At 45.2% G+C, this 23,757-nt stretch overlaps 1 protein-coding gene across 1 annotated transcript in view; it reads right to left on the bottom strand.

Annotated features, from left to right (window-relative positions):
• The window catches only part of Fam189a1 (family with sequence similarity 189 member A1), a 530,618-nt gene that overhangs the window by 9,526 nt on the left and 497,335 nt on the right, over positions 1 to 23,757 (bottom strand). The window contains exons 5-8 of the mRNA XM_008850622.1: positions 20,729 to 20,836; positions 10,294 to 10,454; positions 9,421 to 9,556; positions 2,367 to 2,442 (exon numbers count right to left, since the gene is read on the bottom strand). Coding sequence (XP_008848844.1) covers positions 2,367 to 2,442; positions 9,421 to 9,556; positions 10,294 to 10,454; positions 20,729 to 20,836 — 481 coding nt within the window. The remainder of the gene's footprint in view (positions 1 to 2,366; positions 2,443 to 9,420; positions 9,557 to 10,293; positions 10,455 to 20,728; positions 20,837 to 23,757) is intronic.

Below are 23,757 nucleotides of genomic sequence, written 5' to 3' on the forward strand. Positions count from 1 at the left end.
AGTAAGGATGGGGACTGGAGAGATGGCTCAGCAGTTAAGAGCACTAACTGCTCTTGCAGAGGACCCCGGTTCGATTCCCGGCACCCATACAGCGGCTGTGAACCGTCCTTAACTCCAGTTCCAGGGGAATCTGAAGCCCTCTTCTGACCTCCGCAGCATTGCATGACACGGGTGCACTCACTTACATGCAGGCAATAAAAAAAAGTAAGGATGAAAGAAATAAAAGATGGTCCCAGGGAATGGAGACACACTCTGTTCATGGATTTGAAGGCTCAGTGTAGGCAAGCCAAGTCTCTCTAAATTGCTCTAAGGGTATAATGTGGTTCTTACAGAAATCCTAGTAAGTACTTTTGAAGATTCAGATAAGATCATTCTGAAATGCATATGGAAAAGCACAGGCCCTGTGACAGAACCACCTTGGGCTGAAGGACAAGAAGGGGACATTACACTTCCTGATGCTTTGGCTCATACAAGGACTGTTGTCATGAACAGTAAGGCATTGGGAGAGCAACACACAGATTAAGGGGATGTAATAGAAAACCCAGAGATAGACCCATATAATTATGTCCAACTGACTTTTTTGTTTTCAGTCCTGGGGTTTGAACCAGGGCCTCATATATGCCAGGCAAGTTCTCAACCACTGAGCTATACCCTCAGCTCTTTTCCAACAGGTTTTTGACTAAGGTGTAAAAGCAGAAATATCCTGGAGCAACTGAACTCACATGGGGAAAAAAAACAAGAAAAAGAACCTTGAACTAACCTCATTGTAGTACAGCAATGACATTGAGGAGGTATCTTTTCAACAACGAAGTTTGCTGGCCTAAAGGCCTCCATAAGTACTCGCCAGTATACTCTGAACTCCCTAGTGATGGGAATATTGGCCAGAAGACTGGTAGCTGGAAGCACATCTGGGTCTTCCAGTCAGCTCCAGAGCCTGCCCACCAGGTCCTAGGCAAGGAATACCCAGATTCCTCTGTTCAACTCTCCCTACCCTTAATTAATGAGCAGAGAAGGGCTCTAGCAGCTGCCAGTTTGACCTTTTCAATTGTGTTTTCACCATGAATGTGTAATCTGCAGGCATCTCATGGTTGGGAGCAGCAGGACCCAAAACCTTGAATGTAGTAGACTGTGTGGTCACCCCCTGATGAGGCCTGGGACACATTTCAGAAAGTCAGCACAGTTTCTGCTGGCTCCTTGGAGTGACCAAGGGAGAGACACAATCACTTCTGAACCCCATGACTGCAGAGACTTGGGGCTCTCTGCGACCCAGGGGGGCCCTTCCTAAAACATGGCTTCTTCCTGCTTCTCTTAGATGTTAATTCTGTGTTAGGGGCAAGGACAGAGAGACATGGGACTATAATAATGGACCTTCACGGGTTGCCATGAGTTATCTGACTTTACTCTTCAAATCTGTCCCCATGAGCCTAGATGGGGTTCTCCAAAAGGGGGTTCTCTGGAAAGCTCCAATCCTGGTCCTCTTCTTCTTTCTGCTAGTGACTCTGATTGGTTTCCCTGATGCCTCAGACCACTTCCCTCACCCTGGCTCAGTACCATAGAGTTTCCAGTATGTTTAGGAATCTGGCCTTTCACATTTTCCTTTCAGAGCTGTCAAGTTCATGACTTTCAGCTTGCCTTCAGCCCAGCCTCACCCTTGGAAGCTGCCTTGTCTAGCTTACTTCCTTCTGAGAGAGAAGTCTAGTACATAGGAGCCTGGAACAGATGCTCATGATTTAATAATGTAGTTACATCATCATGTAGTGAGTGAAAAACATATTTATTAAATCTACTGAACATCACAGCGCAACATCACTTGCCTTGAACATGCTAAGAACATTCCCAACAGCCTACAGTTGAACATAATGGTCTAATACAAAGTTTCTTTCTTAATAATGTATTGATAATACATGCAATTTATTGAAAATATCAAAATTTAAAATTCAAGCTGAATATCATATTGCTTTTCCACCATTATAAAGTCCGAAAAGCCTAAGTCAAACCACTGAGAGCCAGCAACTGTCTATATATTCCTTTTTTTTTCCTGAAAGGGTAGACCTCAAGTCGAGTAGTGCTTTTCCTCAAATCCATGTCCTCAAGTGAGGGAGAAAGGACACTGAAGGAAGAGGGGAACAAAACCCTCCTCAGAGAAAGTGTGAGCTCTCCCAGAAACACTGACTTACTGGATGCAAGAATGGGGAAAATTTATATGGACTTAAAAGGGAAAACTGTGGAAAAGCCTCCCCTGCTTCAGTCAGAGATGGAGAGAAAGGAGTAGGAAGAGGAGAAGAAAGGAAGGGGCAGAAGGGAAGAGACACCTTTGTAAAACATTATACAAACAGTGCTTCAAACTCTAAGAGAGGTACAGTTACCTGGTGTGCTGAAACCAGCAGCAGTATTTGGGTCCCCGGAACTGGACTCAGCCACCTGGTGATTGACACTTGGAACCTATAGCAAGAAACATGAAACATCATCCTTGCTCAGGAAAGCACCCCAGCAGCCTCCAGTAACACACTCAGCCCTCTGTGCCCTCGTAGTCCCTTGCTTTAACTAATAGTGATTGAAAACAATCAGGGCAAAAATATTCAGAAAGTTACAAAGGGAAAACCTTGAATCTCCATACATCAAGTACTATGCTGAATCCATGCAGGTGTGTTCTATTAGGTGTCATAAGTCATCTAGAGACAATTTACAGTACAGGACAGACTGTGTGTAGGTTCTGTACTAACAGCACTTGATTTTAAGTAAGGGAACTGGGCATCCACAGATTTTGGTATTGGGGGGGGGTGGGCATGTCCTGAAACTAATACCCCGAGGAAACTGAGGGATGACCATGCAGGCTGGCTTTAGGCTCATCTAGCAAGGATTAGAGACATAAACATACACTTCTACTTTTCTCCCCTAAATTTATGAGGTGGAGGCTATAAGAGTTGAGGTCATGATTGCCAAGGCCCAAGCCCATTTTTCTGTACTCAGAGCACCTTCCAAGGCCTGGCACATCCTAAGCCTACTCACCTTCCACGAGTGGGTACTATCTAGAGCCAACAGAGGCCACAGAGGATCCTCCACAGTGGGACCCAGGGCAGCCCCTGCCATCACTTCCAATCCCTTTTTTCACTCACTTTCTTCCTTCTGGCTCCAAGAACAATAAAGCCACGGGACAAATGGACATGAGACCTGAAGTGCTTCACACCAGCATGGCTAGGACATGTAACAGGCACTGGATAAATGGCCACTGCCCAAGTGAGCTCCGAGGCTCTCCTTAGCTTGCTTATGCTCTTTCTTCCTTCAGTCATTTACAGAAGGGATGGAGCAGAGGCGCCTAGGCTGCCCTCCCATCTGAGATCCAGATCAGGGTCCAGGTGCACACAGGGTGGGCTGCCAGTCTGAGTGCCAACCCCCAGTGCAAAAGAGATGGCACACTGTTGTTTGTACTACCCTGTCTTGTTGGAATGCAGGGCTACAGAGCTGTCCTTCAGTTCAGGTCATGGAGCTTTTGATACTCTTCTCTTGGAGTGACTCTTACCTAGAGAGATCTCAGGGAACAGGACAGAAAAGAATGGGCTTCCTAGCTTCTTGACCCCATCCTCACCCTGCCCATGCTCCATGTGGTACAGTTTCTACCCCAATAGACACAGTTTTTCTACCGTGCTTCAGGGCATCTGGCACAGGCCCTGGGCTTGAAACACAATGTGTCCTATCCATACATCACAACAATAGCACTCCCACATACCCCTACACCAGATCAGGAAACAATTTCTGACTCCTTAAGTTGGTTTAGAATTGCTTTGGGGACCTACTGGCAAATAATGAGCTCTAGAGGAGCCTGGGGAAGGTGAGGCAGGCCCCTGTGGCTTGGTCCGATTCTAGCTAAGGTAATTACATTTCTGCCTCCTGCTTTCCCTCCACTTCAATCAGATAGCTGACATTCCTCATCTCTCCTCTGCAAACTGGGCTGGAGCTAGGGAAGGTGGCTCCAGCTGTGGCACCAACACAAAGGGTATAAGCTGCTCCCTGTGGGAGGTGGGTAGTGGTGAGAAGGGCTGGGGAGGTAGGACTAGGGAGAACGCCCCCCACAACCCACCCCCATGCTGCCTTTCATCCCACTGACATGCTTTAGAGCAACACTGCACACAATATTCTTGTACCTAAGCCCTTTGGTCCTGCTGTGGAGGGCACTAGGGGAGGGAGAATGCACACCACCATCAGTACCTGTACACATCTTTTCTCCCACTGTATTCACTATGTGACCATAACCAATTTTGGAAATGACTGTCAAGATTCCTCCACTAAATAACACAAAAGGAATAGCTGCCTAAAGGGTCATTGCATTTTATAACTCTCTTCCCATTGCTAATCATCTCTCTCACTCTGTCTTTCTCCCTCTTCTCGTGTGTGTGTGTGTGTGTGTGTGTGTGTTTGTGTGTGTGTGTGTATGCATGTGTGTGTATGAAAGAGAGAGAGAAGGAGGAGAGAAGAGAGGAAACTTAGAAACCCACCACCAGAAAAAGAAAGGTCTGGTAATATAGAAATATAAATAAAACAAGAGAAACCAAATACGCACAGGGACGAGGTCAGAGGAAATTGGATTTGCTTTATATTCTCTGCCTCCTTGTACACCAACATCAGGAAATGTGGTTTGGAAAGGAGACAGCGCGTATCCATCACCTCTCCAGGCAGTGTTAGGGGCTTAATTTGAATGTGGTTGTCCCTGATGTCAGAAGTCACCTTGCCATACAAAGCTGCAGGGAAAGTAGCCATTCCATTCACACAGCATTGGCAATGAACTTACTCTAAAGGCAGAAAAAGAGGAAGGGGGTCTATGGCATGGTTTTTAAGTTGAAATCTGAGTTCATCTTAAAGGCTCATAAACACATCTCCTTGCAGAAGGAGGGGCTAGAGGACCATGAGAGGAGAAGCTACATGTTTACCCCAGCCAGGGACACTCTGAGACCTGGGACTTCCTAGTTCTTCAAGATGCTACTCTGACCAGGTATCATAACTGAAAGATCAATTGGAATTTAGGTAAATCAGCTCTGGGGCAAATCCTGTATGGAAATTCTGCTGCATTTCTGTGACATGTTTGTCACTCCTGGAGGTCAACCATTTAGCACCAGGTTTATGAAAAGCAACTTGGAAGCAATGATCAGCTGTCATGGAGAAGGAAGGTTATAGGCTCAAGATAGTTTTAAAATGTAGAGGTCATTTCCTTTGAACATATAATTCATAGTGCTGGAGCTGCTGTCCCAGTGTCTGCCCACCTCCTTCTTCGTGACTTCTAGTCCCACAGCAAGTGCCCCTTCTTCTAGCCATGCTGCTTCCCAGTCAAAATTCCTAAAGCACTTCTGGGTTTTGTCAATCTAGACACTGAATTCATCAAAGGCACTTCTATAGTTAGACACACAAGGCCATGCAGTCTTACCGAGGCTATTTTCTCATGACCTCATGTACCTGAAGTTCCACACCAGACTCTGCCCATCCTGTCTCTGCCTCTGTGAGCCTTGCCCTCCATGAGGATGACCTTCCTTAGTTCCCATGTGCCTTAGCTCTACCCAGACAACCAGGTGCACTTCTTCTTCTGAAGTCCCAAAGAAGGTTTTATGTCCCTGTCCCTATGCCTGTCCCTGTCCCAGTTACGGACTGTCAGTCCCACAAGGCAGGGAATTCTGTTTGATTCATGGTTTTATATCCTATGGATATAGACCACAGTGGTATGTGGTCCCTGGAACATAAGCTTGTTGTCTAATCAGGAATATCAAACTGACGCAGTCTCAATAACTTTGCTGCTCTGGATAGAATTTCATATCTCTGACCTTGCTGTGGATACAGACTGAAGCTGTGAGAAAGAACAACATGGTCACCTAGGCCAGAAGAGAGTACACGTGACTCATCCATTGGAGGGAGTAGATCTAAATGAACTCCTAAGTCAAGGGTTAAAAAATATCCTCCCAGGTGTGAACTTGGGGACCCAGTTATTTGGGAGGCTGAGGAGGAAAGATTCTGTGAGCTTAGGAGTTCAGGGTCAGCCTGGACAACATAGAAAGATGTTATGTCAGGGAAAAAAAACCAAACAAACAAAAAAACACCTTCCCAATGACCCCCATCTCCTACCTACCTGCTGTGGTGCTGATTCGCTCATGTCATTCTGTCTCGCTCACTTTACCTTAACCAGTGCTGATAGGCAATTTATATACCATTTGTCCTGCAAGGGCAGGTAATTAACCTCCTCTCATCCAGGGAGAATGTGCATGCTGTGAAGGGGTAGCTCCTTGCTGTCTGGTCAGGGAAGATCGACCACCCTAGAGGAGGAGGCAGCTGGCTGGCAAGCCTTCCCTCTGTGGATGGTAATGGGTTTCGCTCACTTCTGGACTCATAGAGATGTCTGTAGAATTGAAAAGTATTTTGAGACCAGGGAGTCAAAGAGAACTGGCCTGGGGGACTGCACGTCCTTAATTATCAAATGCACCCCTGCTCCTCAGGTAGCCCAGGGAGGGGCCACACAGCATGTTACATAACCCCCTGGGCTGCTCCTGAGCACATCAGGTTTGTGTAAGCACCTTCAGGCCACATGTTTCTGAGCTAATACAAGCTGACAGAACACAGCTTTGACCTTCAGTCCTTCTTAGTAAAGTTCTAAGAGAGAAATCATAGTAGGAAAATTCCCAGTGGCTTGGGAGAACAGTGCCATATTGATCTCAAACCATATATTATCTTGTTATATTTTATTCTTTAGGGACAGAGTGAATTGGTGATAAAACAAGAATCAATATTATAGTGTATGGCATGGGGTGGGGGCACTTCAGGTCACACTCAAAGCCAGGAGCTACTGATTGTCTACATAAGGCCAGGGTAAGTCCGCTGGAAAGAGGTTCTTTTTGGGAAGCTAAGGCTTTTAGAAGGGCAGTGCCCCAATCCTGCCACTCTCCATGGGATCATGAATCTATCTACTCAGTCCTCTTTTCTGGAAACAGGAGTATCAGCTCACAAAAGGAAGCTAGAATTCTATAATGGTAGCCACCCCCACCCTACCCCCCCACCAAAGTGACATGGAAATCAACACAAATGCAGACGTGGCTTCAGGTTCCTATTGCCCCTGAGTTGCCTACCTGCATACAGCCATCAGCACCCCCCTACCTTCTTGGGGACTGCTCTCCATCTAGGGTTCTGCCCTGGCCCTAATGCACCCTCCCCAGGTTTCTGCCATGTGGGTTTAGGTTTAGTGATGCCCCCAACACCCTATCTGCACACCCCATACTCTCCTTCTAACAACCACCCACTTTCTTTCCTCTTTGCCAAATACCTTGTGCCCATGATCGCCATTTCTCAAAGTTGGACCCAGAATCATCAGGGTGTGGAACCTGTTAGGATGCACATTCCTCATTTACCCTCCTTCCCCAACCAACTACAGACTTGGAAACCCTGGGGGTAGATCTAACATTGGGATTTAACTGACAAGGTTTTGTGGGACTGGGATGCCCATTGGAGTCTAAATTCCACAGCCTGTTGCTTGGGTACCTCCTCATAACCCAGCAAGTATGAGCCCTCAGATCCTACCTAGACTCTAATGTAGGCTGGAAACCTCTGAGTGCTGAAGCCAGTCATTAAAACCAACCTCTTGCTGTTTTTTTTGTAACAGAAGGATAAAAGGTATCACTAAGTCAAAGGCTCCTGTTCAGCTTAGAAAGTCTAGGAAAATCTCTGTTGAAGTGGTGAGATTTCAGGGTCTCGCTTTACCAACTCACTAAGCACACTTCTCTTAGACAGTACCCACACAGTAATGACTATCATGCATACAAAGGAGGCAGAGGTCTTGAGTAAGTCTGAAGCTGCCACCTATAGTCATTGAGTGGTTTGGGCATTTCAGGGTTAGAACGGATGCAAAGGCATTGCTCAGAGACCTTCTGGTTGTGCCAGGGCAGGCCAGACTTACCAGGCCAGCCCAATGCTGAGCTGCCTGCTACAAATCACCCTGAGAGAGGATTCCTGTGGTAAATGTTTCTTTCTCCAGTGATATACTGAATTCAAAGTCTGAATGCACTGTTCATATTCCCATCATTCACAGATGCTACCTGCCTCCTCTTCCTGGTCCACTACCCAGCTGGGGAAAGTGACCCAGCCTTGTGGCTGTGATTATCTTAGAGGCTTATGAGCCTGAGCCAATGCAATAAATAGGAAAGGACTCCATCCACAGAGGTTCTTCAGGGGCCATTATCTCTTTGCAGTGGCTGACAGAAAGGCCCACATTGCCTGTTCTCTACCCATATGGGCTCTCATGATATCTAAAGGGTGGGATGAGAGCTTGGGGTGACAGCAGAAGGGCTAAGCCTTGCAGGTAGGGCTGTTGCTCAGGAGTCAGTAGGGACAACAGGTGGCCATCCAGGGCTGACCCGATCACTGATGTGCAAGAGGGGAACTTGCTCAGTTGCTCCATGGCTGCTAAGAAGCATGAAGGGGGCACAGTGAGGGTGTGCCTGGAATGCCCTGCAGATGTTCCTGGTCACAGGGCTGTCTACCTCCTTGACACATTGCCTGTTCTACCTAACTGTAGTGCCCCGACCCCTACTCCTCTCCCCAAAGCTTCCACCTTAAACTTCCCTAGTCCTATGACCTTTCTAAGTATTCCCATCTTGCTGTCCTAGCTAGGGACCGTCCATATACAATAATGACAATGACAACAATTATAAAAATGTTACCAAAGCAGGCCTCAGACTTCTGCTGACTTCAGCACTTACTAGGTTCCAAGCCTCCTGTTGGGCTGTTACCAGCACCACTCCCTTTATCTTATGAGCTAGGCCCTAATATCATCTTTGTTTTTCAGATGGGAAAAAAAGGCTCTCCAAATGTATTCCCAGTGCCTATTATTCATTGAGAACCGTGAGGCTGTGGCATCCCCTGACACATATAGCTGGAAGAAGGCCCAAAATACTTAGCAGTAGAGGCCACCAAGCCCTTGAGTATAGCAGGAACATAGAACTACCTTCTTACTGCTCCATCAGACTAGGCCTGTGGCAATAGTCAAGACAGGCCTGGCTCCCCTGAGTAGTCAGCCCATGGTCCAGCTCTCTCATGCTGGGGTGCCCTGTTTATAGGTTGGAAGCTACCGCCATTCCTTCTTTGCTGTATCTTCATACACACTGGGAACATTGAGTTCAGACCCATTTAAGTTGTTCAGTATTGCTACAGAAATTAAGCTGAGTAACCAAAGGGAAAGTTCAAATACTGATATGGCCAGAGCAGAGCTGAAATCTGCATCCTGCAGTTTGTACAAAGCCTTAATAGGTATGGATGCATGCAGCGGCCTCAGAACAAAGCTGTGACAGGCATCAGTGACACAGACAACCCTGCCCCTGGCCTGGCACTACCTAAGGGAAGGCCAGGAAGGCTACCCACACATAGAAATTGGTGCTGTTGGGGCCTGGGCCTCACCTGGCTGGCAGTGGTATGGCCCACCACGGACTCGTATGGTGGGGGCAGCTCTGCAGGGTACAACATGCTGGGACTGTTGATGGCAACATCGTACAGAGTGCTGAATGGAGAGGAAGCAAAGTCCAGGTGGAGACCCCTGGAAAGACAGGACAGTCTGTCACATCATCATCCCTAGAGGACAGAGCCTGCAGCCTGACATTTCTCTCAAAACGCTGACTGTCTAATACTTGTCACATTTGAGAACTGAAAGCCTGGATCACTGCATAGTTTTAACTTCCGTCTTTTTCTGGAAAACATCCACTCTATGGCTCTATTACAATTAAAACAGTCACAAAGCTGATGAAATTTCTAATTAATTTTCCATGTTCTATGGATGACTAAACTCAATAGCAGTCTTGCAAGTATGAGAGCATAACAGTCACTTTGTCAGCCTGAGTCATCATTTGGGAGATACTACAGAAACAGCAATACAAATGTTCTATTTCAAGTCAGGCCTGGTGGTACTTGCCCGTGAGTCCAACAGCTGAGGCAGGAGGAGTGCAATGGGAGGCCATGTTGGGCTCCACAGACAATTTAAAGCCAGCCTGGGCTGTTTGGTGAGGCCCTGTCTCCAAAACCAACAACAAAAATATCGAAATAGAACAAAACATCCATCACCACCACCAAAACTCGGCTGAGCAAAAATAAGAAATGTTCTATTTCTAGGCTGTCTCTTCTCACTCTTTGCTTTCTATCCTTGGGATAGAGAATTGGCTCTCAGTCCTCTACTCTATACCACTCTCCCCTGCCATTCCAACTTCCTCCTCCAAAAGATGCACTGTCTTCTGGCTCCTCAGGCATCATGGGACAAAGGACATGGAGGGGAAGACTGACCTGTGGGCTTCAGCAGAGGGTGTGCAGGTGTACTCTGGAGGGTAGTAGGGCGGAGGTGGAAGTGGGGCAATGAACTCGTCGAAGTCCAGAGTCTGGTGGAGAATAGTGCCGTGGGGAGTCATGCAGGCGGCGCTGGTGGAGTGTGACCTCTGTGGGAAGAACTGGAACACAGAGAACCAGAGTTACCTGGGACACCTGTGTGGCTGGCATCTAAGGAGACTAACTGCACACTTTACTGATCAGGGTAGACTGCCTGTAGTTTAAGCTGCCAAGCCATCACTGCTAAACACACACCGTACAAAGGATGACTCCTCACACACCACCTTGGAAACCTCCCTCTGCTCTGCTTCCCATGCTGCTATGAAAATGCTTTTGATTTTTTTGTGAGAAGAAAAGTAGTCACCCCAGAAGACTGTACCAGGTTCCTTACTGTCAACCTTTACTCCTGCGACTACTGCTCAAACACTTCAGTCCAAAGGGTACCTGCAGTTTAAACCAGCACTTTATAAGAAAGGCTAGACCTTCAACATGCACACTAAACAAGTACCTATCAGGAAATAAACTTGGCACATTGCCCCATATGCAAGTCCCTTCTTGGAGCCCTACAAAGTGCTCAACTCATGTTGCAAAAGTCACTTAACTGTTTAGCTGGTTAACCCAACATGTCTCACACACTTCATTATGATTCATTATAGGCTCCTTTGGACAGTAGTATCTAGAAAATCCACACACTTTGGAAAACATTGCTCTGAAGGAGAGGAAACTACTCCATGAGCTGCAGAATGTTCTGAGGAACAAACCTAAGCACTAAGATGCCATTTAAACAAATTAAGGGAAACACACTTTAACAGAAGGAATGCTATTTGCCTGGGTTTCCATGTCCGAAGTACTAATCAATACTTGTGTCTCCTTGTGTGCTGGGGTCCTACCTATCAAGAGGCCACCTGTGCTGTGGAAGTGCCCTGAGATACTGCTTCATCACTGTCAATGTAGAGTCTATAGACATGAAAAGAACACACTGTGCAGGCTCCCTGCTCTCCCACAGATGGCCGGGGAAGTAAGAGAGGAAAAAGATGCATCAAGTACCACTTGTACACAGTTCAGAAAAATGGTTTCATTAGCAAACACAGGCCCTGAGGTAGAGTGGGCACTTGGGGGTCTACAAAGGATTCATGAAGCAGGTAACATCTGAACGGGCCTTCGAAGACTGGTGGGACATCAAAGGCTGGGATTCCAGGACAGTGCTCAGGCTCAAAAGCAGGTGACCAGTGAAAGATATGTTTCAGAAAGGCAAATCAATAAGAATTTCAAGTCAGTTCTTAATCCTGAGGATATTCAGGAGCCAGTGAGATGTTGGTACTGAGGAGCAGCATGATAGGCAGTGCCTTCTGACAACAGGGTGCACACAGGGGCCAGGCAATAAGAGAATTTTTGCACTAGTGTGGGTGAATTTACGGTTCTGAATATGGTCAAATGTAGTAACATCAGTGTGATCTGGGCCAATGCAAAGTGAACATGGCTATATCTGAATGAGGGCACATCAGATTAAAAATGGCTCCCACGCATCTCCCTAACACACACCGCATTCCTTGCCTTTCCAGCTGGCTTGCCGCACAGCTATGCGTTTTTAGTTGTCTGAAATTAGAGGGAAATGGGCTGCTGTGAGCAGGCCACTGTCTGCTGTCATCCTCTGCCTCAGAAGCTGTTGATCCTCATGCTTTCTGCACAGACAGTGGGTGGTTAGGGGAGGACAAATGTCCTTGAGATTAAATAAGGAATATTTTGAATTAATCTCCATCAGAAATTAGAAAAATCAATGATATAGTCAAGTAAAACTAATGAAACATACATAAAAAGCCGAGACACTGTGCCATTGAGGACAGAATTCCATCAGGTAGGGGAACAATACACATCTCTAAGTCACATGACCCATTAGCAGACTTAATGTGGAGATGCTGCCCAACACCAGAGGCCTGCAAATGTTAAAGGGCAGTGCATCCCCTCTGAGGACCACTGCTTTTCCAGGGTCGTGCTGGCCCCATCTCCACAGTTGGTGTCTCAGGCTCCTTTCACATGAAGCCTTTTACCTGGGCTCTTTATCCTCCCCAGCAAGAAGCCTGCCAGTCCCACTTGACTCCTATCCTCTCGACCACCAACGTGTGTTCAATGAGAACAGAGTGTGCCTTACAGCCCAGGCTCACCAGCTCTGTCTTCTGCTCTGAGACTCTCAGGCTGGAAGTAGGCAGACTACATTTCCCAGGTTCCCTGGCTAGCTGGCTCCTTATTAGGCTCTACCAATAAGGGGAGCTAGAGAGAGTAACAGACAGCAGCAAGAAGGCAGGTGCTGTGAGCCTGCCTCCTTCCATTCCTACTGTTCCCTTAGCATTAAGGTGGTAGTTGCATCCTGAAGTTGTTCCTTTGTATAAACTCAGCACCTCCATGTGTTTCTTCCCCTCCCACACCTGGATAACCAACTCCCCCTTTTGAACTGTGGGAAACACACATGATTATTTTCCTGTCAGGCTGCCTGTGTTTTATCCCCCCCCCCGCCCCCTGTGTTTTCCCAGAGCATGTGCTCAGTGGACATCAGCTGAGTGGATGATGGACAGACACCTTTTAGCTATGGCACCCCAGCTCTTCTCCCCCTGCATAGCAGCTAAGGAACAAGCTGCCTAGACTTCTTGCCTTCGGAATGCAGTCTCCATCTTGCCAGAGGAGCTATTTTTAATCCAATCCAGATGGGGTCAGGCTATTAGAAACTCCTTTACCAGTGAGACTTCTGCATACGGAATCCCCATCAGTTTCCAGCTCCCTTCTGACTGGTATCAAACACTCCCTGTTCTGAAGAAGCCTGTTCAACCATCCTTCACCTTTCATACCAAACAGTCTTTCTGTCCTCTTCCTGGCAACTCACTGCCTCCTCACCAGGCTACCTTCCAGGCCACCTTCAGGACCAGGCAGAATGTCTATGACTGGAAAGCCTGTCAGTCGGCCCACATCCTCCCCACGTTCCAAGCTCCATGCTCTGAGGCCTCATGCTTACACATTTGTGGCCAACTGTAAATCATGATTCTGCATCTCCCATGGAGGGGAGAAAATGAGCTCTGAGTCACCTGTTCTGTCTCAGGTGGTCCTGTTCTCCCCTAGGCTGTCTGAACCATGGAGACACCAGCATACCTGCATGTGGCACTTGGCTGAGGTCCTCACACACCAAAAGTGAGCATCGCTTGCTTCTAGGGTTGTCATTCATACAACAGGAGTGTATGACCCAGTGTCCGGTCTGCTCTGGGAGAGATGGCTCTTTGCTCTCCCACAGCCATACCTGGAAGCAAGTGGGGGACTGAGAACTGCAGCTACCTGGCCCTAGGTAACCTCCCAAGGCCTACGACATATAGACCCTAAATTTTGGCTCCTCTGGTTTTCACAGCCAAGCTTCTGTGATGTGGAGACCATGAAGAGGTTAATGGGTGTCAGACCATCAGTCAGAAGCCTGGTTCCAGACGCTGCCTGACTACTGAGACCCCTGTGACTTTTGGTACATTATTGACTTCTGAGTCCCAGGTGCCTTTTTCCTGGGATCATACCATGAAATGACATCTTCTGTCGCAGACCCACTCAGCAGTGTCGTAAGGCTCAAATGAAGGCCCATGCCATAATTACTAGGTCTCCTGCCTCCATGTCTCTATCTGCTGTGGGGTATAGGGTGAATGAAGGGCAGGGTTGGTCAGCAAGGGTCTGGTGACTTTAGGGTGGCATTTCCTGAACACCCTGGCCTTATAAGCATTATCCTCTCTGGGCTGAAGATGGGCCTGTTCACTTATGCCCATGGCCTGGCTCCTGACCAGCATTATCTTCCATGTTCCTAAGGAACAAAGGACACTTGCCCAGCTTTCCTTCAGCATTCTGGCTCCAGAAGGGAGTACGCACACATTTAGGATGGCCCAGAAAGAATAAGAAACTAGGGTTAAGGCTCTCTTCCTCTACTCTTCTTCAGACTTACACAAACAGCAGGGGTTTCTGGCCAACCCACTAGCAGAGTTGGTGCCTTCCCTCTGTAGTCCAGGTCTGGAGTGGCACTCACAGAGCCTGTCACTCACTGCCACCCACCCCAGGTAAGTTCCATGGCAACCAGGGCTGTAGGACACTTCCTACACAGGTGAAGGCAGGTTGTAGCTACTAATGTCACAGCACAGTGATTTTTGGATGAAGACAGGAAGAGCTGCTTGTTATGTGAAAATTAACTTGAATGCTTTGGAGAAATTTAACAAGAGAGAGAAGCTAGCTGGGTGTGGTGGTGCATGCCTAGAATCCCAGCACTCTGCAAACTGAGGCAGGAGAACCAAGATTTCAAGCCCAGTGTGGGCTACATAGTGAGGTCCCATCCCAAAAGTTCAAGGGTTGGGGACTAGAAAGATGATTCAGCAGTTAAGAGCACTGGTCACTCTTGTAGAGGGCCCAGGTTCGATTCCCAACACCCACCTGGCAGCTAACAACCATCTGTAAGTAACTCCAGTACCAGGAGATCTGATGCCCTCTTCTGACCTCCATAGGCATTGTACGACATAGGTGCACTTTTACACACATGCAGGCAATACACTCATATACATAAAATAAAAGTAACAAATAAAATATTTTTTAAAAATTCAAGGGCTGGGTATATAACGCAGTGATAAAATGCTTGTCTAGCATATACAAAGCTTTGAGTTCCACACCCAGCCCCCCCCCCGACTCAACACACAGAGTAGCTAAGCAGAAAGTGCAGCCAAATTAGGTACCAGCAAAGCAGTGCTGTGAATGAGGAGAATCAAACCTTGTAAGTGCCTAGGAGTGCTGTGTACTCTGAACACTTCCTATGGCACACTCTGCTTTCAAGGAACTGACCCTGGAAATCACAAATGATACAACTCTTACGAAGTTTGTGCACAAATACAACCTAACAACCAAGCAGACTCATAACCAAGAGTAAGACTGGGGCCCCAAATCAAGGCTGGTAGACGAATGTTCAGATATTTGAAGACGAGGAAAGATATTTATGGTATGCATGCATTACTTTGACAGTTGTCTTCTTTATCTAGCTGTTTAGATGAATCAGCTGCCACTGGTCCTGTCTGGAGGTCAGGAGCAGCTCTGCTTGAGATAGTCCTATTGAACCCAGGCCTCAGGATGGTCACTGTGACTCCAAAGTCATCTGCATTAGATGCCACCCACCACGGGATGAAGCGGTAATATGACACTGGTGAGCTTAGGTGACTGCTGAGCATCTGGGGTAGGGTCACGACCTTGAGTGTCCTGCACCCCTTCTAGCTCCAGGCCACAGTTACCAGGCCTGTGCAAGGCACACACTCACCTGCACTTTCTACAGGAGCACTACTTTATGAAGCATGTGAGCCAAGGTGAGAACATCAGGGTAATAATACAAGATGCCAGGAACAATAAAATGCGTGTAACAGCCCAGGATGTTCCCGAGGCTAAAGTGGCAATGAGGGACATGGGGAGGAAAATGATGTGGCAGAAACTGGGAAAATGAGGTTACATTTAAAAACTAAACTAAAAATGACACTACAGACATTTAGGGAAAAAAAAAAGTCTCCACTGAGCTTTGTCAATAAACAGAATGTACCATCATATGGTTACTATTTCCACACATTAGAGTAACTCAGGTGTAGCAGTTCTGACAATAGGTTTAACACTTGAATTTCCTGAGTTCATTTTGTTAGTTCCAGCTCACCTAATTATCCCCCAGTGCTGATGCATTCAAATTATAAAGAAGTTGTGGGTTTTTTGGAGGACTGGGACTCGGGGTTGCTAACATCCTGAGAGCACTGCTGAGCTTCTGGGGTCAAGTACGACCTTGAGTTGTCTGTATCCAGAAGGAAACTACAGAGCTGCCTGATGACTCATCGGATCAATGGAGGTGGCCACAAATGAGAGAGCAAACAAACCTACAGAAATGGTGTCGGCATACAAAAGATCCATGCAAACTCAAGGAGACAAAAACCCAGCTCAGAACTGTGGAAATGGGCAGCAGGCCCCAATCTTAGCTGAAGAGCTACTGAGCTGATTGCTGCTGGGTGAAGAAGAGCTGATCTTCTTAAAGGAAGGGACTCTAGATAGGCTGACTAGACCTCAGTGGATGAACTTGTACTGAGGAACATCTGGGGACACTAACATGACATGATAGGCCTTACCACAAATGACAGAATGCATAAATTCCAGTTGGAGAGACTATGGGGGAGGGGGGTCAGTGGGGAATGGGGTATAAGGATGATTAAGATGTTCTGTAGGAAATACACAAAATTCAATAAAAGATTTCCACACAAAAGGGTTAAAAACAAACAACAAAAAGAGCAAACAAGTGAATGAATGTATCAGTCCATGACACTAATGAAGGACTCTCCTTAAAGGCTGTTATAGCTACTGTTTTGTTTGCCTGAAGTACTGTTAGCATATGAGCCACAGTAGAAATCATGGCTGGGGTCTTTCCTTCCAGTTCTCACAGGCAGAATGAAGACTGTTAGGTGGTGGCATGACTTCACTCATGGGTGGTACAGGCTCTGGCTATCCTTTGACACCAGGTCAGAGAACAAGGACAGGGCCAAAGCATGGCACTAGGGCTGGATTTCACTCTCCCAGCCCAGCATCCTGGTGTGCAGAGCTGCTCAGGAAGAGAAAGGCAGTAAAGAGCTGGGGCCATGAATCATGAATGCCCCCACAGGATGGTGTTGGCCTGTCAGGAACAGGCCGTAGGAGGTGTTCCACACATGCTCAAGTGTCCTGCCTTCAATAGTGTTCTCATCATGAATTAGTGTCTCTCAGGGAAACTGGGACTGTAACTAGTATGAAGACCCTTGTTTAGCATGCAAAAGACCCTGGGTTCAGTCTACGGTACCACAGACACAATAATAATTAAACAGTGCCTCTCACTCTGACAGTCTCAGATAAAAACAACATCAGAATGATTAGCTAGTAACATGTCACAACTGAGTTCAAAAAGTGAAAATACAGCTTGAATTAAAATATTAAAATAGGAGAAGATAAACAACAACAAGATTGTGGTGAGCAGCACATGTCAAGTAGAGCTCAATGTAGAGGGAACAATGGAAATGTGATGGTCATGAATAATCTGAAGACTAAAGATGATCAAAATAGGAAGGGCAGGAGCTGGAGACATGGCTCAGTGGCTAAGAACACTTGCTATTCTTCCAGAGGACCCAAATTTGGGTTCCAGCACCCATATGGCAGCTAACAACCATCTGTAATTCCAGTTCCAGGGGATCCAACACCCTCTTCTGGCCTCCGTAGGCACTGTACACTTGTGGTGCACTTACTGTCATGCAGGCAAAACACTAATACACATAAAATAAAAATAAAAAATAAAAGTATTTTTTAAATAGGGCAGACTTTGGGGAGAAGCCTGAAGAATGAACTAAAAATTAAATCACCCAAGGAGAGCCGGGACATGTGCCATGGTATGAGGAGAGGAGTAAAGGGACTACAGCACAAAGCAGGGAGAAGAGACAAAAGACGTGCTTGCAAAAACCCCAGAACACATGCACTAGGTTGCCAAGAGATGCCTTCCTTTCCAAAACCAGTAGTTGATTGGGAAATGAGCAAACAAAAAATAAAAATTACACACACGCACACACACACACAAATTAAAAGGAGTCTCTCCCTCTCTCTCTCCCCTTCCTCCTTTGAATACACACACACACACACACACACACACGCGCGCGCGCGCGCACACACTAATTACATACACAATTTATGCATATTATTTTTCACTTAATTCCAAAGTTCATGGAAAAATTTCTAGAAAGACAGTTACCACAACAGAGTTAAGAAGAAATAGAAACTAACAAATTAAGAGACTGAATTTAGTAATCAAAAAATAAAAAATGACCCACAAAGAAAAATCCAGAGTTGGATAGCTTCACTGGTGAACTCTATGAAACCCTGAAAGAATTAACAGCAAGCCTTTGGAAATTTTCCTAAACAGCAGAAGAGAGGGAATACTTCCAATCTCATTCTAGGTCAGAGAAATGACTAATATCCCAAAACAAGGACTGCTATTCCCACCACACTAAAGTAAAGGCTGAAGGTATAGCTCAGCCATAGAGCTGTTGCCTACCCTGCTCAGGACTCAATCCCCAGCACTGCGAACAAATAAAATTCAGCAGAGATCAGAAGGCCCATTTCATAGGTGAGAAGACAGGTGGGTTTTGTGACACTGAGTCACTTACATCAGAAGCAATGAGGCTCAGATGCAGACACCTGACACCTGACCCCAGGCCTACTCTTGATCCACACAAAGCCACTATATAATGACTAAGCACACTTCTGGTATAATTCTATATGCTTCCACAGCTAGAATGTACCTTGTTATTTAGTTGGCAATTTTAATGTTACTGCTTAGAAGTAGGGGAGTGTAAACTGTTAGCATTTACAGCCTTTAGTTCTGTTAGTTTCGCCAAATTGGTGTGATATTTACAGATCAATAGTAAAATCTGCTGAGGTGAGTAGAATCCTCTGGTACTTAACCTTTTCTTTATACAACATGCTGGAGAAAATTGCCAACACAAGGCCTTCATGCATGAGGCCAAAAGTTCATCCTGCTGAATAACTGCTTAATTAGACACCTTTCAGAATACTGTGCCCTCTCAGAAAGGTCAGCCCGCTATGACAGCTGCATGGATATATGCCATGAACAGGAGGCTATACGTGACATACAATTAGGACCAATGGATTTTTAATATCTTGGTAACGATGCTCTCTGGCCTTTTAGCTTGATTTACTGATGCACTGCCATGGGGTGGATGAGGAAGAATATTTAAATGAAAAAGACTACTACAGTAACAACTTGTCTTTTCTTTCATGAAATGCATAAAACACTGAGTAGAAGGCACAGTGGCCCTCGCACAGCAAGCGAAGAGATAATCACACACACACACACACACACACACACGCACGCACGCACGCACGCACGCACACACGCAAGCACACACACAGGCACATGTGGGCATACATACACAGAGTCAGTACCACGGTTTGAATGTGGTTTGTCTAGAACCAAAACAGTAGCATTGGAAGGTAGGCCTAGTGGGAGGTACTTGGGTTACAGGGTGTCAAATGGATTGCCACCATCTAGAAGGAGTCAGTTCTCACCGTATGTGACAGGTTTAGTTACCAATGGGGTGTTGGGGCTGTTAAAAAGCAAGGTTAGTGGGGCTGGAGACATGGTTTAGTGGTTAAGAGCACTAACTGCTCTTGCAGAGGACCCAGGTTTGATTCCCAGCACCCACATGGTGGCTAACAACTGTCCATAACTCCATTTCTAGGGGATCCGATGCTCTCTTCTGACCTCTGTGGGCACTGCACCACATGGGTACACCTACCTACATGCAAGTAATACATTCACACACATAAAATTTTAAAAAAATTTAATAAACAAATCAAGGTTAGGTCTTATGCCCCATCTCTTCCACATGCACCTACTTGCTTTCCACATTTTGGCATGAGGTCCTTACCAGAAGCCAACCATATGCCACTGCAATCCTGGACTCTCCAGACTCCAGAACTCTGTGGTAAGTAAACCTGCTTTCTTTACAAATTACCTAATCTTGGATGTTCTGTTACAGTAATAGAAAACAGACTAAGGCAGACAGAGAGGCATGGAGTGGGTAAGAGGAAGGGTAAGCGGGCACAGGAGTGGCTTCTATCCTTAGCATCGTGTAGTATCAACTTGTCTTTATTGTGAATTTAATAACAACATACTGAACCAGAGGCTATGTTCCATTCACACTGAAAGAAGAGCCCTCATGATTTATGACGTGTGTACTTAGAGATTTTATTAATAAGTGCATGATCCCTGCTGTGGCTTCACTGCTGTGTGAACATCAGTTCTTTTAAAACTCTAGCCACAACACCACATGATAGCCAGTGGCCTGCCACTGGATCATGAGCTCAGGGTCAATTAGCAAATTTCAAAAGCAAAGAGCAGCATTTTTTCAATTTGAGAAACCACTTTCTAACACCCTCAAACATCTTCATTAAAGAGAATCCCAATGAATAAGGACAATGCCTTACTCTGAAAGTTCTGGGTCTAGAGGACGTCTAAACTGCAGGACTTCCCCTGCACTTACTCAAGGACACATGCCAGGGGCTCTGCTGGGGCAGGACTATATTATAAACATGGAACTTTGCTGCCACCCAAACTAAGTCAATAGCACCAAATCTGCAGACTCTCCCTCTGCTAGAGAGCAACACAAGATGAATCCAAAGGCCTCCTGGCAATGTTACCTGACAGGGTCCACTGTTCTCTCTCCACTTCTGACCTCTAACCAGAAGCAGGCAATTCTACACTGGACTCAGTCTGGCTAGTGGAAGAGGGAGCAGGTGACTACTCTGAGAGGCCTTGAGCATCAGTAGGGTCACTCACCATCTGCAGGACATCAGCAGAGACCATCTGCATGCAGCACATGGCCGTGGCCAACGCACACACGATGGTGGAAAGGACGTTGAGGGCACACACGCTGAAGAGGAGATCCTGCGAGAGAGAAGAGGAAGAAATTCAGCTCGTTTTGATCACTGGACAGAGTCCAGAGCACATAGTCAGTTGTGTACAGCACAGCAGTGGGCATCTGTCATTTGAATCACAGACATTTGGTTTTGTGTGTGTATGGTTCTTTTTATTCATAATTAAAACTAGACTTTAAAATACTCAAAATTGTTTATATATTTACTGTGCTGATCAAATTGTTAATACTAAAATATGTCTTTCATAATATTGATAATTGCTAGGTAGTTAGAAAAATAGTATAGAAAATCTTGGGATGTTCTTGTGAGTAATTTTTTATCAATCACAATGTAGAACTCAATACTCTGACAAGTATTTAATAAAATGTCAAGCCTAATTTTAAATGACATTTTCTATATTAAGGTAATTGTAGATTCATGTGTAATTGTCAGAAATAATAAGAAAGACACTGTGTACTGGTGTCAGCCTCTTGCAATCACAGCCAGGATACTGATGACATAGGCAAGATACAGAAAACCATCACCATGGAGACTGCCATGCTGCTCCTTGCAGACAAATCCACCTTCCTCCTCCTGATTCCAACTCAAAATAACTTATGCTAACCGCTAGCTGGTTCCTCAATATTTGTTTCATTTCAAGATTATTACATAAATGGAATCACACAATATGTGACCTTATGCAAATAACTTTTAATTCAGCAGGATTGTCTTAAGATCTGTTTAGGCTGTTATGTGTATTAACAGTTCATTCCTTTGAACTGGTGAGTAGTATTCCATGATATAGATATACCACAATTTATTTAACTATGATGATTGAGGAGTATCTAGGTTGTTTCAAGTTTGGGGCTATTACAAATAAAGCTGCTATGAATATTTGTGTACAGGTGCTTGTGTGCACATAAGTTTTTATTTCTCTGAGATAATCGTCCAAGACAACAATTGCTGGTATAGTAATTAGATAGTTTGGTAAGGAACTGTTATTCTGCTTTCCAGGACATCTGAACCATTTTACACTCCCACCAGGAAGGCAGGAGTGATCCAGCTTCTCTGCATCATTACAAACATTTGGTATTGCGTCTATTTTAGCTGTTCTGATAGGTATGTGTGGATAACCATTATAGATCTAATTCACATTTCTCTGATGTTTAAGGGAGGTGAACAATTTCTTTCATATGCTTATTTGAAATTTGTGTATCTTCTTTAGTAAAATGTCTATTCACAGTTTTGCTCACTTTCTCGTTGGCTTGTTTGCTCGTTTACTCTTGGATTTCAAGAGTTCTTTGTAACAGTTCTTTGTCAAGTATGTAATACGCAAATATTCTTTCCTGGAACTGTGACTTGTTTTTTTTCCATTTACTTTACTTGGTATCTGAGTTTTGGCTGATACAATAAAACCAGCTGGGTAACTGGAGCAACACCACATTTGTTTTGCAGTTTTGGAGGCCCGGAACATAGACGCAGACACTGGATCTAGTGAGGGTCAGCTTCACTTCATGGGAATAGGGCAGGAAGCTCTCTAGAGTTCTCCAGCAAGGACACTTAGCCACAAGAACCGCCCTGTCACCACCTCATGACCTCCCAGAGCCCTGGCCCCCTAATAACATCATATTGGGGGTCAGGATTTCAACATACAAATTTGGAAGATAAGAAAAATGGGTCCATTGCACATGGATTTTCACAGAACAAAAGTGTTTAACACCTGATGACTTTATAGACATACACAGGTGCCAAGGATCCGAGTGCAACCGACCATGACTAGTAATAATCGGATATATACAGATTAGAGATGCATGTGCCAACATCTAAGTGTTATTAGCAAAAGCAATGAGTCTTTCTGTAAGAAACAGTATATTTTAAAATGAAATGGAGATCTTTCTAAAGGTTAAAAACTCAATTCAATTTTATGTCTTGTAGGGTTTATACTGAGTTCAATATTATATAACTAAATTAATTCAACTGCGAACCTAAAACTTTTATAGCCACTTTTGAAAGAGATCTATCCTTGCTCTGGAAATTGTTATTAAGCATGTTAAAGCTGTAATGAAATGCTTCTTCTAAAAAAAAGTGTTTAATGCTCTACTGTCCAACTTCTTGGTTTTTTTTTCTTTTGTGGTGCCAAGTCTGTCTACTCTAGATTCAAAGCATTTTTCACTGAATTTTCTGTAAGTTTTTATAGTTTTGTTTATTTTCGTGTTCATGATCCATTTTGAATTTGTGAAAAAGATGTGAAGTTTAGGCTATGGTTCATTTTTGTCTTTTAAATTTTATTTCTACATGCTTATTGTTAGTATGTAGAAATACAGTTTTTTGGTGTGTTTATCATGATCTTGAATTCATTAGTTCTAGTCATCTTTAAGGTGCTTTGAGATTTTCTATGAAGACAAGCCATCTGCAAATACTTCTTTGCAATTTGTATTGGCTATTTCTTTTTCTTGCCTTATGGCACTAGCCAGAACTTTAACCCTTAGGAGTATGGATAAGATGACAAGAACAGACACCTTCACCTGTTCTCCATCTTAGAGGGTACACTTTATGGCATTTAACTGTCCAAATGTAATTCATTCTTCTTTAGGAAATTCATTCTAAAATCCATGCCATAAACAGGAAAAAATAAGTATGATTCACAAAAATGATCAAAGGCTTAGAATAGTATGTTCCTCAACTCAAGATTTTTGATATACAACTAAGCAAAATACCACATATACACAAAAGCTAACTTTTCATACAAAGATCATGGTATTAACAAGATTAGTTTTGATGCTATAATCTGTGGAGAGCCACAGCCTCCGCCGCCATTACAAGATGGCGCCGGTATCCGGACCTTCTTAACAGTAAACATCCTGCTGCGCCCATAAGGGGCGTGCACAAGAGCCTGCTCTCCCTCGCCTCCTCCCGTGGCGTGATCTCCAGCAACCAATCCGCTTCTTATAC

Source organism: Nannospalax galili, unplaced genomic scaffold (genome assembly GCF_000622305.1).
Source record: "Nannospalax galili isolate Female #2095 unplaced genomic scaffold, S.galili_v1.0 scaffold685, whole genome shotgun sequence".
NCBI lineage: Eukaryota > Metazoa > Chordata > Mammalia > Rodentia > Spalacidae > Nannospalax > Nannospalax galili.